Source organism: Bombus vosnesenskii, unplaced genomic scaffold (assembly GCF_011952255.1).
Source record: "Bombus vosnesenskii isolate JDL3184/JDL3185 unplaced genomic scaffold, Bvos_JDL3184-5_v1.1 scf7180000013264, whole genome shotgun sequence".
In the NCBI taxonomy this organism is placed as follows: domain Eukaryota; kingdom Metazoa; phylum Arthropoda; class Insecta; order Hymenoptera; family Apidae; genus Bombus; species Bombus vosnesenskii.
The window spans coordinates 6,894,380-6,910,612 of NW_022882924.1; the positions used below are offsets into that span (position 1 = coordinate 6,894,380).

Sequence of the window (16,233 nt, forward strand, 5' to 3'; positions counted from 1 at the left end):
GAGATACGTGCTAGATAAGAAACTTAATACAGACGCTACGCTCAACATTTTCATAGGAATTCTAAAATTTAATTTGATAATTAAGTAGACTTAAGTACTTTCGGGCTGGAATATTTCAGATAGTATACAGCCTTATTTGTGGAACTGTTACAACTGACGATAATTGTGTACATTACTGGTTCATAGACGAAGCTTGTACACTTGCGTACTGATTTATACCGCGTTCGTTGCTCGGAAGTCTGGCACGTCGGGAATGGAGGTAGCTCGCACAAGCATTTCATGCAATTGAATGTGTTCTGACACAATCCGTTGCCTAAGTGCATCACCATGTTACAAATTGACAAATTTTGTGTTCTGCAATATCACGATGAAATTACCGTCGATCATTACTGACTGATCGATTGCGTAATGATTAGGTAATATTAGGTTAGTCGATAAAATTGTTTTAATTACCAAACTATATTTGATTTGATTGGCAGTTTGATAGATGCTTGATGATCATACTGATTAAAACCCCTTTCATTAGCGAAGTTAAACATTTGCTTTGAGAGTCGACCTCAATTGAATTGCATTTAGAGAAAAAGGAACTACTGGTAAAAATATATGAAGAAGTTAAAATGCTTTTGTGACGAACACGCGTAAGTACGTTCCTCTGGAACTTCTGCGGACTCAGCGTTGCCATAGTTATGAATAATAATATCGGTTGTGCTTTCTGCGAAATAAAGGTAACTTTATAAAGTACATCCTTTTGCCGGAGTAGTTGTTACGTAGAAAGAAATAATTTCTAGACGATATTTTCCTTAGAAACCTACGACGTTTGAAATCATAGGAGCAATTACTTTGTGGATTTAATTTAACTAATTCACTCGAGACAATAGCGTTTCCATGTACAGCAATTACCATGTATAATACATATTTGAAGAAACAATTTTCTTTCAATGAAGAAAGTCCACAATCTACAGGTTTACATGAAAAGGCAGCATTGCTCAGAAAATAATATATCGTGTTATGTTGTTTCGATATGCCCTAAGAACTTAAAAATGAAAGAATACACGATAAATCTGTGGAAAGTATTTTCTGTTGTTAAGATTGACACAATTGTGTAAAGATTTCCTATACAAAATTAAATTATATCAAATGACATAAAGATCACATAAAGTTAGTTAGATTGTTAAGCTATTAATACACGTTCACTGTCAAACGGTAATTAACTATAATTTCTTTCCTTGAAAGCAAACGAGGTCATCATATAATCATGCCCCAACGACTTGTGCTAAAAATATTCCAATGGTTGATCACCCGAACTGTTTTATTGACTCTGTCATAATTCCTCTCGCAAAATTCGTCTATTACGTCTAGCAGCGCAAATACACTTACAAACCATTGAAAGATTTACCACATTTACAACCTGCGTCAAGAATCAGAGTCCTGGGGTCTCAGCATCTTACCAATGCTGTGTTCGTGGTCGTTCGATTAACATTTATCGCGTGATAAATTGTTCAAGTGATTACTGTTGTTGCCTGCACACAACGATCATTGGAATTCACGTAGATAGGTGTACACAGCTGAGAAGAGTCGTAGACTCTCAGTGGACCGCTACACTCTGTTTTATCGCAGATCTCTTTGGAACAGAACTCGGCCAAAGCGAGTGAGACGATGACACGAAACTCGTCGATTTGTGGAAGTGGAAAACAAGCAGAATGAGACAGACAGAACGTAACCTTCGAGTTTCACGTACGATACGACGTTTCGATTTCATTTTTGTACATTGAAGGGTGTGTGTATTACGCGCGGTGGTCGACGAAAATATTTGAAAACATTCTGTGAATATATGTATTATGTGTATTATGTGCAAATGATTCAGTGCCGTGATATGATTAACGATGATACGTGGTTAAACTAGCAGAGTGTGAATAAAATTTGAAAACATGTACATATAAAGGAAGATATTTATAGCAAACGTAGACGAAACGAGAATTACCGTGTCTAGCCATCGTCAAATTGCAAACTAGACAATTGCAAGTTAGACAACTATCTCTCTTTGACTCTTTTACATTATCGATTACGAACGAATACCGAGGATATTCGAATCCTGGAAGGAGGTGGAGATTCTCTAGGTCGGTGTTCTTCTCGATGGCCATAGAGTGCAGGAGGGGAACGAGAAACGTGATGCATAGAATGTAAAATACCAAAATCTGGAAGCATCGTATGCAAGCTTCCAATGCAATAATGACGTAAAAAATGGAAATTTGCAGATTTTGAGATAAATTCGTTACTAGTCTCGGACTACTAATATTTTCACTGTACGTACAAATTTTACAATTTTACAATTACAACATCTCTAGATCGCAGTAACGTCGTTATTGCGCGAAGCTTACTCGCAGAGACAACAAAAGTCTGCCACTTTGATATCTTCGTTCACAACTGTGCGCATTCGCAGCTCGAACTCAACTGTTCGCCCCTCGAGCTTTTTGCTAGTCGAACTATCGCCAGTGGTAGGGATGCACAAGAGAGGGGGAAACATGAGTGCCTGCACAATAATTGATACAACGTTTTGATTACTATCGCGTGCTATTTTACCGACGTGATAGGCAAAAGGTAAAGGTAAATCTTCAAAACGCTACTACGTTCAGTAACAACTGGTATATAATCTACTAGTAACTAGTAGATAGTGTATGGTAGCTACTATAGTATTCGCGACCTTGATATTTTTTCCTAATTGCCGCACGCTCTACTGTTCACTCCAGACTGAGGGCTTTTCAAAGTTTCTGGGCGTGCGTCTCAAAGTGGAAAACTCTTAAGAAAGGTGGCGTAAAAATCGTCTCAAACTTCCAGCGTAAAATACGAGAACTGAAAATGCAAGCCATCGTTCTTTACGCGGGAAAATTTAGGTGTCGCAATATTGAGACGTTAGTAGCAACGATAACGTAAGTGATAATTGCGTCGCAGACATACTTAAAAGTAACTAGAGAGTGCAAACAATTTTATTTATCGCAACATTCTAAAACATTCCCGTCATTATTTAATTAGGAGCTTTCCTAAATGAAATTGGCTTCCTTTGGTTCTTAAAAAAGTCACCTTTTCTACGGTCATTGGTGCACTGGAACAGTGACATGCATATCGTTGACGAATGTAACAGAAAAAAGGGACGATGTTTGATTGATTTCCTTTAGATTCCGCAATGATTTAATCAATAATTTGCTTTCTTTAGACTTCAAACTTACATTATTGATATTTCTATGAAAGATTTTTATATCGTTTGATTAATCGGCTTTTCGACGATGTTCCACAATCGTCTGTCAACTACTTTTACTTTCTCTCTGAATTAAAAATTCTTCGTGTTATATATTTTTGTATTTTTCAAACTAGCCGATCTAGTCGAAGCAAGTTTGAGTTAATAAATATTTGAAAACAAATTTCTAACGCTGTCACTGTAGCGACATCCGACTACGAAAGACTAATCATCAAACTTGCTGATTAAATTGGACTTGAGCGCTGCCGGACAGAATTATATCAATGGCTAAAGCTTTATTTGTAGCACTGTTACAACTGACGATAATCGTTTACGTGGCAATACATGGGACGTTACACCATATGGTTCGATACCGAGATCACTACATCTTGGTACTGTATCTGACAACGTTTTTCGTCCCGAAGTCGTTGACACGTCAGGAACGGAGGCACCTCGCACACGCACTGCATGCAATCGCGATCATGGATGGCTCTTCGACTCAATTCGTCGTTTATGCGCATTGTCATGTTACCAAATCGACAAACCTTGCCTTCTGTAATATCACAATGAAATTACTGTCGATAGTTATCCTGTTTGTACAAAGATGCACCTCACCTGACTGATCAAATTGCCTAATGATAAGTATCGGGTTAGTCGATGATAAAATTGTTTTAATTGGTAGCTATCAGGTGGTCCTGATTAAAAGTCGCTTTTAGTGCGTGCCAAGAGCTAATTTTTAAATTAGTGCTTTCAGATTACATGCTATTAAGTTAAGCAACATCTCTTCCTTAGAAATCGATGCCAATTATTTAATTGCAAGTACAGAAAAAGCAACTACTGGTAAGAATGTATGAAGAATTATGTAATACAGGTAAGAATGCATCTTTTACGAACACACGTAAGTACCTTCCTTTGCAACTTTTGCGAACTCAATGTTGCTATAGTTACGAATAACGATATCCTTTCTGCTCGCTGCGAAAAGGAAGTAACGTTATAAGGTGCATTTTTCCCCAGCATAGTTGCTATATATATACTTCCATCGGTAGGAAGAAACAATTTACAGACGATATTTCTCTTATAAACTTACGACATCTGAAAAAGTTGCTGCAATCTCTATGTGGATTCTGGCCGTGGACGAACATAGGTGCGCACATCCGGCGAACTAGGAAAGGACTTCCGAACAGAATGGAACAACCTCTGCGATTGCGTTTCTTACAAAAGGGCTCGACATTTTCGCCTAAACAAGCAATTTGTACTTAATTTAAACGGCTTTCGATGCAAGTCCTGTTTGTACTTGAAGATCGAAGTGGTTCTGATATTAAAGACATATAAATTTCAATCTCTCTAGTTTTCTGAAATTACGAAGTTTCCCTAGGTGGAAAATTTACAACGTGAGAGCTTCGTGTGAAAGTTAACGTAAAGCTGTATAACTTGAAACCATAAATCCGTATGAAGTCAATTTTTTCGGGGACATGAGGAAAAAATGTTACTGTTTGTTTCATACCTATGTATCCAGGCATACAGATACACCGCAGGTCCCGATTGCATTTTGTTTCAAAGAGATCTCCATCGTAATAAGTATTATCGTCCACTTCACACGTTGGCCTTTCTTCTCCGTCTTTGACTAAAGCAAGTATATAAACTGTCGTTGTTTTGTTAAAAAATGATTTCAACTTAGGAATAAAATAGCAGAATACTTTTGGGATAGACAATACTACCAGTGAATCATTCAGAGAAGACAGTTTCCTCTTCTTAATCGGAACGATGATAAGCGCAAAGTGAAATGTATTTTAAGACAGTCAAATTAAACAAGTACAGATACTTGGAGAATTATTTCACTTTTGATCAAAAGCGATAATCTTAAAAGTGATTAAATTAAGATTTAAATTCCATTTGAGATGTACGTATTCACTGAAACCGAGATCACCTACATTTAATCTTAATTTAACCGATTCACTTACGACAAATCTGTGTTGCATTCCGACAGCAACTATCATGTGTGTATCTGAAGTAATAATTTCCTTCCGCCGGTAAATGTTCACAATATACAGGTTTACATACAAACGCCGCGCTGTTCACAAAATAAAATGACGTGTTATATCGCTTGAATAATCCCTAGAAACATAAAAGTACCAGTACACACGATAAATTTACGGGAATTAATTTCTATCATTCAGATTGACAGAATTATGTAAAGATTTTCTATGTGACATTAAATTACATCGAATGACATAAAGATTACGTACAGTTACTTCGAACTGAGTTAAGTTATGAAGTTGTTAATAAGTGTTTAATGCCAAACATTAATTAATTATAATTCCTTTTATTAAACGAGATCACAGTGGAATCGTGCTTCCTCCACGAACGTGCAAAAATATTCAAATACTTAATTGCTCGAACTGTTTTAATTGGATTTGTCATAACTTATTCCGGCGAAACGTCACGGAAGTGAACTATATTCGTAAATACGACTAACATCGCAAATATACTTACAGGCCATCGAGAGTCGTATTACATACACAACCTATGTCGCAAGGATTAGAGTCCTCGCTCCTCAGCATCTGCCCAATGCTGTATTCGTGACCGTTAGCGTAACATTTATCCCGTGGCAAATTGTCCAGGTGACTGCAATCGTAGGATTCCGCGCAACAATCGTTGGGTTTCGCGTAGACAGGAGTACAACCGAGGCTCTCATAGACTCTCAGTGGACCGCGACACTTTCTTTTATCGCAGATCTCTTTGGAACAAAATGTGGCCAATTTGAGCGAGACGATTACCAGGAAACTGGTTTAGTTGCGGAGGTGGAACGCAATAAGACAAGCAGAACGTAACCTTTCAGTTTCACGTGCGATTAACCGTAACCGAATTATTTGTCATGGTTTTGGGAGCTAATTCTACATCTCTGAATCGGTGGACATGTGTAAAAGGTAGTAGTTACAAAATTGACCTTGAACTTGAAATTCAAGGTAAAATTGATTTTATTGCATGTGTATTTTACTTATATACAGAAGGAACAAAAGTTTTAATGGAAACATCGGTCGCAACTCAATCGAGCTACCTTGGAAAAAGATGCTTCGAAGCAAAGTTTCAGAGCTCGCTTTATTTGTAACGTACTCACATCTTGTTGTCTTATGTAGGGAAAATGGAATCTGCAGTGGTACGTAGATAGTCCAGATCCACCATTATAATATACAAACAACACTATTGCAATTATCATCAGTTCTCTTTCCAAAAGAACGGTTCATTTACGACCTATAATTTCGATTATATACAATTATTTGATACCCACGACGAGTAGAGTAGAATGCAATAAAAAGAAGCCTTGAATTCTATGCTCGGCCAATGCAGGTCAGAATCAATTTTGTAGACCTCTACCGATATACAGGCGTAGAATCACCCTACGAAGCCATGGCAAATAATGTCATGAACTCCTCTACAGCGATACACGAATGTATGATTCCGTATGACATGCAACATGATACGACCATCGTGACTAGATTGGAGAAATGTGAATGAAACCTGAAAAGATATATCGAAGATATAAGATATTTATTGCAAACGTAATTCACAGGAAAACGTCGAATCAGATTGGATCAGAACTACCGATGTCAAGCATATCGTGTCAAACAATTTCTCGTAAGTCAACTTCCTACCTCCTCCGGTTCCATGAATGACGACTACGGTCATCAGAAGAACACATTTCTGAACGATCAAACTGGAATTACACTGTCTAACCATCGTCAAATCGCAAACTGTGCAAATGTGTTCCCGTGTCGCAATTGTCTCTCTTTTATACTATTGACCGTGAACGAGCACCGAGGATAATTCGGTCTGCGGAGTAAGGTAGGGGTTCCGTTGATTAGTGTTCTTCACGATGGACATGAAAACAGGGACACGAGAGGGGAATGAGAAACGTGATACGTAGAATAGTAAAGTCTGCAAGCGTCGTCATAGACTATGACAGAGGAAAGGCACGATGTGTGAATTGTAGTATCTTCTTCCTCGGTGTCACATACTTTCGGCTTGTTTCGTAAACACTTTCATTAGATTCTACGATGACCTCGCTAACGCTTTGCTTTGAAAATAATCAAGAGCGTCTCACTGACGAGTTCTGTTAAAATATGGATTTCATATTATTGACATTTCTTTGTAAGATTTACATACGGTTCTGGCATTAATCGGGTTTCTGACGATGTCTGGCAATCTTACGTCGACTAATGAATTACTCTTCAATTTCAAAATTATTTATTTTATATATTTTTTCATTTTTTCCAACTTGGAATTATTAATTGCATTTCGATTACAATATCTGGATGATTATAGCTTTATTTGTACTATTATTATAACTGGTGGTAACTGTTCACGTCCGTGAATATGAGACGTTACACGTTTGGTGCCGAAATCGATACATCTCCAAATTGTGACGGACAATCATTGTCCGCAAGTCTTCGGCACGTCGGGATTGGAGGCACCTCGCACACGCATTTTACGCAATTGGAACTATAGCTGGTTCCTTGACTCAACTCGTCGCCTAAGTGCATCGTCATATTACCAAATCGACAAATCTTGTGCTCTGTAATATCAAATTATCACTGGTAACTATCTTGTTGCTACACGCATGCACCATACTTGACCGATCAATCGCCCAATTATTAATATTAGGTTAGTCGATGAAATTGTTTTAATTATTCATACATTTTTGTCTCAACTGGTTAAGTTAAGCGACGTCTTTCTAAAAATTAATCTCAACTTAATCATCGGCATAGAGAAAGATACTGACGGTGTAACACTGGAGAATGACGTTAAAACAACTTCCACTTCCTTGTTTATAAAATTTTCATTACGTGATTTAAGAAAAACCTTCTATTAATGTATAATATCCCATGTTGAGAAGTAATTAAGTGAAAGTAAAACGTAAAAATGTAGCAATTAAATTTTAATTTTCGAATACCGCAGTTAATATCTATGGTCTCCCTAAATCTGTTAAATCTCGATCTAAAGAGTAGATCTGAAAGAACGTCGCCTAAATTTTATGTGGTGTCCGAACTGCAGATATGTTGGTGTTTAAAACTTTTTCAGGTTCATAGCATAAAAATATTGTCCTTATAATTCGAAGATATTAGACATGCTTACGCAATTGTTAGTACGTTAATTGATGCAATTGCGAATAAAGTTACACGTTAGTGTATTAGAGTTTTCAAGGATTTCATCCAAAAGACTATGTTGCGAATAAGACTGTAATTTTAACGAATACACGTACCTTCGTCAGAAACATCCGCGGACTTAGCATGATTATGAATAACAGTGTCGCCTGTATCTTCTGCGAAAACGAAGTAATTTTATAAAGTATAGCCCTTTCTTAGGGCTAGTTATTATGTATGTACACATTAATCAGTTGAAAAAACTAATTTCTACATAATATTTCTTTTTTAAACTTACGACATCTAAAAGCATAGCTGCAATCCTTTTGTGGATTTTGATCTGCGTAAAACATTGGTGCACATTTCTCATGAATACTTTCGGCGTTTCGGAACAGAGGGGAGCAATAGTCACGATTCGGTTTCTTACAGAAGGGCTCGACGTCTTCACCTAAACGTTGAATTTATGTTATAAATTCGAGACGTAATTTTCTAACCAGCTTTTTTGTTGGAAGTTTTAATCTATTCATCGAAATTGCAGAGATTCTAATATTAAAACGATGTAACAACACTCCAATCTCTCTCTCTCTCTCTTTCTGTCACAGATTGTAAGGCTAGTTTAGAAGGTAGAATTAAAGAAATATCAAATTTACATGGTAAGAATTAAATCTGGATGTCAATTATTGTTTTGTACCTGTATATCCCGGCATGCAGATGCAACTCAGGTCCGGATTAGATATTGAACTAAAATGTTGTCCCTCGCGGTAAGTTACACCATCAACCACACAAGTCGCTATTTCGTCTTCTTTCGAGTCTAAATAGTCAAATTTTGATTAAAGAATATGATTATCTAAATTTAATCTTAATTTACTTTGTTTACTCACAACACGTCGGCGTCGTATCTGGACAACATTTATCGCGATCGTGTTTAAGGAAACAGTTTTCTTTCGGCGTAATAAATGCACAATCTACGGCCGCGCATATGAAGTCCGCACTGTTTACGAAATAAAATGACGTGTTAAATTGCTTTAATGCTCCTTAAAAGCTTAACAGTGGTAGTGTACATGGCAGATTTGCCGAAACTATTTCCCCTTATTAGCGTCGAAGGAACGAAACACTTTGGTTGCAAAACTGAACTATATCAGATTGTACAAGGTGTTGCCGAATAACGTGTAGAAAATAGAAAGAAAAATGTCAGAATAAAGCTTCTGCATGTGATTCTTCGTTCTCGAGAAAATCGAGTTTGAAATTTTATAAATTATACTTGAATTTGGTTGATTATCAGCTGGTTATGAGTAAACAATCGACAGGAAATTATTGCACATGCGAAAATAAGTAAGAAATGTCAAATAATATTTCTGTTTAAGGGCAGATTTTCAAGAAAATGGATCCCGAATATGGTTAGATGTAAAATATACGCGTACGATAAATTTTAAAATTTATTTTTCTCAAAAGACACCCTGTCTTCCGATAAAACTTTATTCCACTCTTTCGATTTATCTTCACATGTAGATCAACGTCCTGTCGGTTATTTATCCTTGTCCAGTCTGGAATTGGCCATGTTCAAGCATGCTTAATAAATTTGATGTAATTTTAATTTTGATATAAATTTAATAAAAGAATCATATGAAAAAAATCTTCTTTTTATTTTCTTCTTATTTCTTCTTATTAAATCGGCATCCGCAAGAACCTTGTCATTACACAATATCTAAACTCTGTCATTTTCACTGGCTTTGGGTTTTTTCTGTCGTGAATCTTATTATTAAACGTTTAGATTCACAAGTCGTAAAATATACCGATAACTCGAAATGTTTCAACAGAATCTGTCATATTTCACCTCGTCAAAACGTTACAGAAGTTAACTACATTCGCAATTATGGCGGCCAACGTAAATATACTTACACATCACGGTAAGATCTACATGTACAACCAATGTCGCAAGGATTAGCGTCCTCGGGCTTCAGCTTCTCCCCAAGGCTGTATTCGTTTCCATTCGCGTAACATTTATCGCGTGACAAATTGTCCAGATGACTGCAGTTGTACGATTCCGCACAACAATCGCCAGAATTCGCGTAGACGGGAGTACAGCCGATTGCCTCATAGTATCTCAGTGGACCAGGACACTTGGTTTTATCGCAAACCTCTTTGGGAACGAAAGGTGGTCAAAGTGAGTGAAATGATTGCGTGAAACTCGTTGATTTGCGGAGGCGGAGAGCAGTGAGACAAGCAGAACGTGACCTTCGAGCTTCAAGTACGATTCACGTTTCAAATTCTTTAACGTTGAACGTACAGTGACTCACGAGAATATCTAAAAACTTTGTTTGATAATGTTCGACAATATTTGACAACTTCTGAGTATATTATGTGCGTTGTGTAAATGATTTTGTTTAACCTCGACATGGTAAGTCTATCGTCATTACATTGTTACAGAGTTTCAGACAAATGTGAAAATGTATATGGAAGTTACACGACATTTATTGCAAACGTACATTTTCCTAAGTATTGTTTACATAACCAATTATCCATTACATTAGTAAGCCTATATGTCTGTACATGTATTTAATGAGACCACTCCTATAGCACTGATCGCATGATCACGGCGATTATTCATACCGCAATTTTTTAACTTCAGCTTCACTTTAACTTGTACTTAATAGAAGATTAAAAGTCAAAGCGAAGCTGAAGTTAAAAAATTGCGGTATGAATAATCGCCGTGATCGCCGTGTTTGCAATAATCGTCCCGTAACAATCCTCGATCGTTTCGCATAAACGATTTCACAGTAGCGCGACGTAGGTCCCAAAAATGTCTCCACTTATACATTTTACCACTTATACATACTTAAGTCACAACGATAACTATTGATACCAAACACATCACCAAACAATTTCGCGTAAACCAAATCTCTTACCTCTTCCTGTTACCTGACTGACGACAAGGAACATCAGAAGAGCACATTTCTGAGCAGCCGAACGAGAATTACCGCGTCCAGCCATCGTCAAATCGTAAACTGTTCAAGTGTATTCTCGTGTCGCTATCGCCTCTCATCTTTTATACTTTTGACCGTGAACGAATACCGAGAATAGGTCGGAACGTGGAAGGCAGTGGGGATTACGTAGGTCAGTGTTCTTCTTGATGGACGTATAAATACCAACACGGGAAAAGAATGAGAAACGTGATGCGCAGAATAATAAAGTCAGTAAGCATCGAACGTATATCGCTATAGAATAGGACAGAAGTATGACGGAGAAAAAGACGATGTTTGAATCGTTATAGTTGTTTTCCTGGTTACACAATATTTTAATATCTCTTTTAGATTCCGCGATGATTTCAATTATATTGTGAAATCATCAGTGTTAGATTTAGTGTTAGAAATTATTAAGATCTCTTCATTGATACTTCTCTTTATACTTCAAACTTATTGTTGACATTTTTTTGCAAATTTTTTGGAACGTTCTATTAAACGGGTTTTTGTCGATATTCCACGATCATCGAATCGGCCTATCGATTTCTCTCGAATTTGAAGATCGCTTATTTGAAATATCTGTTTTGCTTCGAATAACGTCACGACATGATCTTCGATCTCGTCAATCTGCTTCCAGTTTTTCTATTGTTTCCACTTTGTTTACTGGCAGACGTTAAGACGAACTTGATATAAGCGTTACATCGTATAGAGGCTTTAAAAAGATTTCGTGCTAAGTAACCTAATACTAAAAAGTTGAAAATAATTTGTGTTAATACCTGAGAAAGTTGTTATTAAGAAGTTTCTTAAGCAATTTCCGATAATGCTCCCTGCCCCCTTCCCAACACCCCTGTGGAACTTTGCGACTCAGCCTGCCGGCGAGAAAGTAAAAATCAACTTTAATTATTCTCCCCCTTTTACCATCCAAATTTGATGCGATTATCGCATATTTAATACGACGTGATTAACTTTAGACGAAAATGAGAAAATGATGCAGCTCGGCTTTATGTGGCTATTAATTTGCTATCCTTTAATAATCTATGCGTATACCTTTACGGTTTAATAACATTTCAATTTTAATCTTTCTTTATGAAAATGAATAAAAGCGGTAGTTATAGTTCCGCGTTTCCTTTAATATCCATTAATTATTTCACTATTAATACGAGTATGTAATGCCATGTTTGCCTTAAGAACAACACATCGCCAGCAGCCTTAGGGTATAGCAGGACCTGCAGCAAAAACGAGAAGGTACAGGTGCGTTGTTTTAACGCAGATAATAGTCTGTAACAAGGCCGGCAGTTGTTACGACTTTAAATAATAAAACAACAACAGCAGAAATAGAAGTGAAATTAGCTGCTGATATAGTTTCAAAATGCATGTAATACGCTAACTACTGGCATACAGTTAGAATCCGCTTTACTATCGCAATTATTGTAATTATTATTAAGCTTTGAATACAATATTAAGCTCTTGAATACAATACAATGTATATTTTGTATTGCTCGTGATAGATATGTTAGTTGAAAAAACTGCGTATTCCTTAAGGAATAGCTGTTTATTCAAGGAAAACCACTTGTTTGATCCTATCTCCGTGAATAAAGTATCAAGTTTTCCCTCTGATGTATTCAATCGGACGCCTTTTTATTCGTAACACAGTTCACTAATGCTTAAATAAAACATTTTCATATTTGCTTCATGCAGTGCTACCGTACGAATCTTATTAGAATAAGTTACGAGTTTCTTCTTCGATACATTTCTATGATCTGTGTAACTTATATATATATAGAAGTATACACATCGAAATTTAATCATCATTTAATGATCACGCAATTTATACGATTAGTCGATAAAATAGCTCGATATAAGCTCGATCAATAATATGTATATCGATAACATTAAAATATCTAGTTGCTGTACCGACAGTTAATGTCACTGTATTTAATGTTTTATTTACTCGACGAAGACGGTATTTCATAAAGCGCACGTAATTCAATTCCAAGCAAATAATATGCTATGCCTCAGTGGTCATTAATAGTCGATGTATATAGTGTAGACTGTACACAAGTGGGATAGTACAGATTCACTTAACATTCAACGAATAATACGTTGCGCAATTTTCATGTGTTTTCCTCTTTATAAATTCAAACGTTTGATACGAACAGAATTTTATTTTTTATGTAGCTTAGTGTCCTGCAGGAAGTAACTGTTGGAATTGGAAATTCCCAGTCGCGCTTGTAATTTCCTAGAATGGATAATTGATCTTCAACGTAAAAAGCAAGCGATTAAACGACTGATCCAAGCGTTAAAGATTCGAAAAATAATGAAGAAGATTCAATAAGTTGCTTGCAAAGTAAGCAATATGTTTCGTAAATACGATTTTTACGTACTTCTACCTGTTTTTAAATACTGTTTTAAAAATAATTTTAAATTTATTCTTCTTGCGAATCAAATTATCGGGCGTATAAATAGCTCTTGAAAGGAATAACCTGAAATTCATAGCAATCGCAAGAACCATAACTTCGTATTAAGATACTATAGGGTTCAGTGAATAATTAAAAATAGATGCTACGAATAAAACAAGGAAATCCATCGAATTTGAATTATTCGTACTATCGTGGTCTTCTCTTCTAATAGAAAATTTTCTATTAGAAGAGAATTCGTAATAAATTTCATCGTCTTTCCACGTTAAATTATAAAGTTCGTGACAAAAACAAATATCCTTCTGAACTCTAAGTACAAATGGCTTACGAAGGATTCGATCAATTAATTTCATAATTCTAACTAATGGTTCAATCTCGTACTTACACGATGCTTGATTTATTGACAGCGTCCGGATCGTTAAAACGACAAGATTGACGGATACTCTCGGCAAATACAATATGTAACCTCGTGAAAAGTCGCAAAGCCGGCCACCGACGAAGTCTTGTCATATATGAATAGAAGCGGAATGAAAAAGAAACCCTCAAAGACTCCTTTTGTCCGACCGAATGAGAAACGAAACCGATAACGTAAAGTTTCTTTCAACATAATTCCGACGTAACTCGTAACGTAGAATATGAGACAGAAATAGAGATGAAAAGCTAACTTCATTTACTTTCTTCTTGAAACTCCCATCGCTTTGTGCGGTGGAAGAAAATTAATGTTTCGATCGAAACGTTAATCTTCATTCGATTTATGTACGTATTTTTCGACTAGCTTTCAAGATAATGACGATGATAATTGAGAAACATAATCGATACTAACGATGCTTATCGGTGAAGTTTTTCTACCAGCACGACAGCCTACAATTTCGAATTTCATTATTTGCATACACGAATATCTATATAATTAATTATATGTACATATATATGCTCACTGCAAAAATGTCAGAACGCAAAATAGTTTATTCGTATGTTGAAAGAACATCGAGAGAAGAATTTCAAGGGATGAAGCTAAGAAATGAGAAAAATAATATTTTTACCATAATTATATTTATCGTGATTTAAAATAATTCTTTTGTAAACTTGAAAATAAATTAATTAATCTATATACATATATATGCAGTATATAGAGAATTTTAAATCTATGTAAATAGAATCTTGCCACAAATATACTCGTATAGAACTTCCAACAAGATTCCAACGTCTATAATACTGAAGGCTTTACGTTTGTCGCGAAGGGGACAAGAATTCAACGACCAGATTCCTTCGTGATATAGGAATTCGTGATAACGATATGTAAATCGGATATCACGATAAATTCGAAAATATAACTAGCAGAAATGTAACAGACTCGCGTCGTTCGTGTTGATAAGATCACCTAGCGAATGCAACTGAATATTCGTCGTAGTACGATCTCGGCAAGAAACGAGATCGCTTATGCTTCATTAAAATGCACGGAGATTTAAGCAGAGGTCATATGTGGCGCAATAATGGCCCACGGATCATTATTTCGAGAGTATGTACACGTGTGCTGGACACGCGTATATATAGTTAATTGCAAGAAGATGAACTCTAAAAGCACGCCGAATAGGCGTGTCCACTATAATTTGAAGGAAACTTGTTGATTCTTCTTTGAGAGTAATAATGGTCAAGTACTTGTATTGACTTGTACGGATTTAGCAGTTCATGATTTATATTATCAACGGCCTTAGAGAAAGTTTTGTGCTTGTGGAACTATCTTCTTCCCATTTCTGGATAGGAAGAAATACATTTTTGATAATCCTCGCGGTATATAAATACGATACAAAATTATTCAGACAAGATTACACGCAAATGAAATTTGACGGCTGCAATCTTACAGTGATAAACTACATATAGATATAAACATCTTTCGTATGGTAATTTGAAATATGTAAGTTATAGTAATAAAAATGTATCTGGTTTAGAAAGAAGAGACGATGATTTAAAATGAGGGGCGAAAAAAAGATTTTCTTTTTTTAGTCATAACATTTGTTTCGTTTCAACAAATACGTCATTTAGCTTGACGTTTCTTCGTATCTGTAACATCAATAGCGTAACTTTCGGCTCTAATATTAAATGAGTCACGTTATACGTATACAGGGTGTTTCTAGTAATTGGGACAGGCTACAACTCTATTCCAAGTTAGAGAAAAATCATAGAAGAGAAGATCTGCATTATTTAACAGGCTCTACCATATTACCGTATTAGCTTTTTTGGAGATGCAACAGTCTATTTGCAAAGTGCAATTGTACTCCTTTTTTAAATTGAACTTTATAATTTTTCATAAATCACTCTCGGTGTACTTTCTCACTCTCTATAAAAAAAAGTATTTAGACACTTGAGTCGAAGAATACTTCGTTTAAATTTTTAAGGCTTTTGAAGTGAAATTTATTGCATTTAAGAAACCTGGTTAGATGAGTATACTTTGATTTTTCAATACTTTATATGTACTTTTTATTATT

At 35.9% G+C, this 16,233-nt stretch overlaps 3 protein-coding genes across 6 annotated transcripts in view; all 3 read right to left on the bottom strand.

Annotated features, from left to right (window-relative positions):
• Nucleotides 1–16,233, bottom strand: part of LOC117239104 — a 281,294-nt gene that overhangs the window by 120,348 nt on the left and 144,713 nt on the right. The gene's annotated exons all lie outside the window — the stretch shown is intronic.
• On the bottom strand, nt 3,509–7,086 carry LOC117239141. 2 transcript variants are annotated; one of them, XM_033504499.1, is made up of 7 exons: nt 6,886–7,085; nt 5,726–5,969; nt 5,194–5,303; nt 4,737–4,856; nt 4,320–4,469; nt 4,139–4,204; nt 3,509–3,785 (listed from the first exon to the last, which is right to left on the bottom strand). In XM_033504499.1, the coding sequence occupies exons 1-7, from the start codon at nt 6,968–6,970 to the stop codon at nt 3,586–3,588; spliced, it is 975 nt and encodes a 324-aa protein (XP_033360390.1). In that variant the 5' UTR covers nt 6,971–7,085; the 3' UTR covers nt 3,509–3,585. The 2 variants fall into 2 exon arrangements, with proteins under 2 accessions (XP_033360390.1, XP_033360398.1); XM_033504507.1 differs by having other exon boundaries at nt 3,514–3,785; nt 4,143–4,204; nt 6,886–7,086.
• Nucleotides 7,461–11,437, bottom strand: LOC117239152 (BMP-binding endothelial regulator protein-like). The gene is made up of 7 exons (XM_033504519.1): nt 11,280–11,437; nt 10,273–10,513; nt 9,255–9,364; nt 9,065–9,184; nt 8,672–8,821; nt 8,493–8,552; nt 7,461–7,805 (listed from the first exon to the last, which is right to left on the bottom strand). Exons 1-7 carry the CDS (start codon nt 11,362–11,364, stop codon nt 7,615–7,617), a joined length of 957 nt encoding a protein of 318 aa, XP_033360410.1. The 5' UTR covers nt 11,365–11,437; the 3' UTR covers nt 7,461–7,614.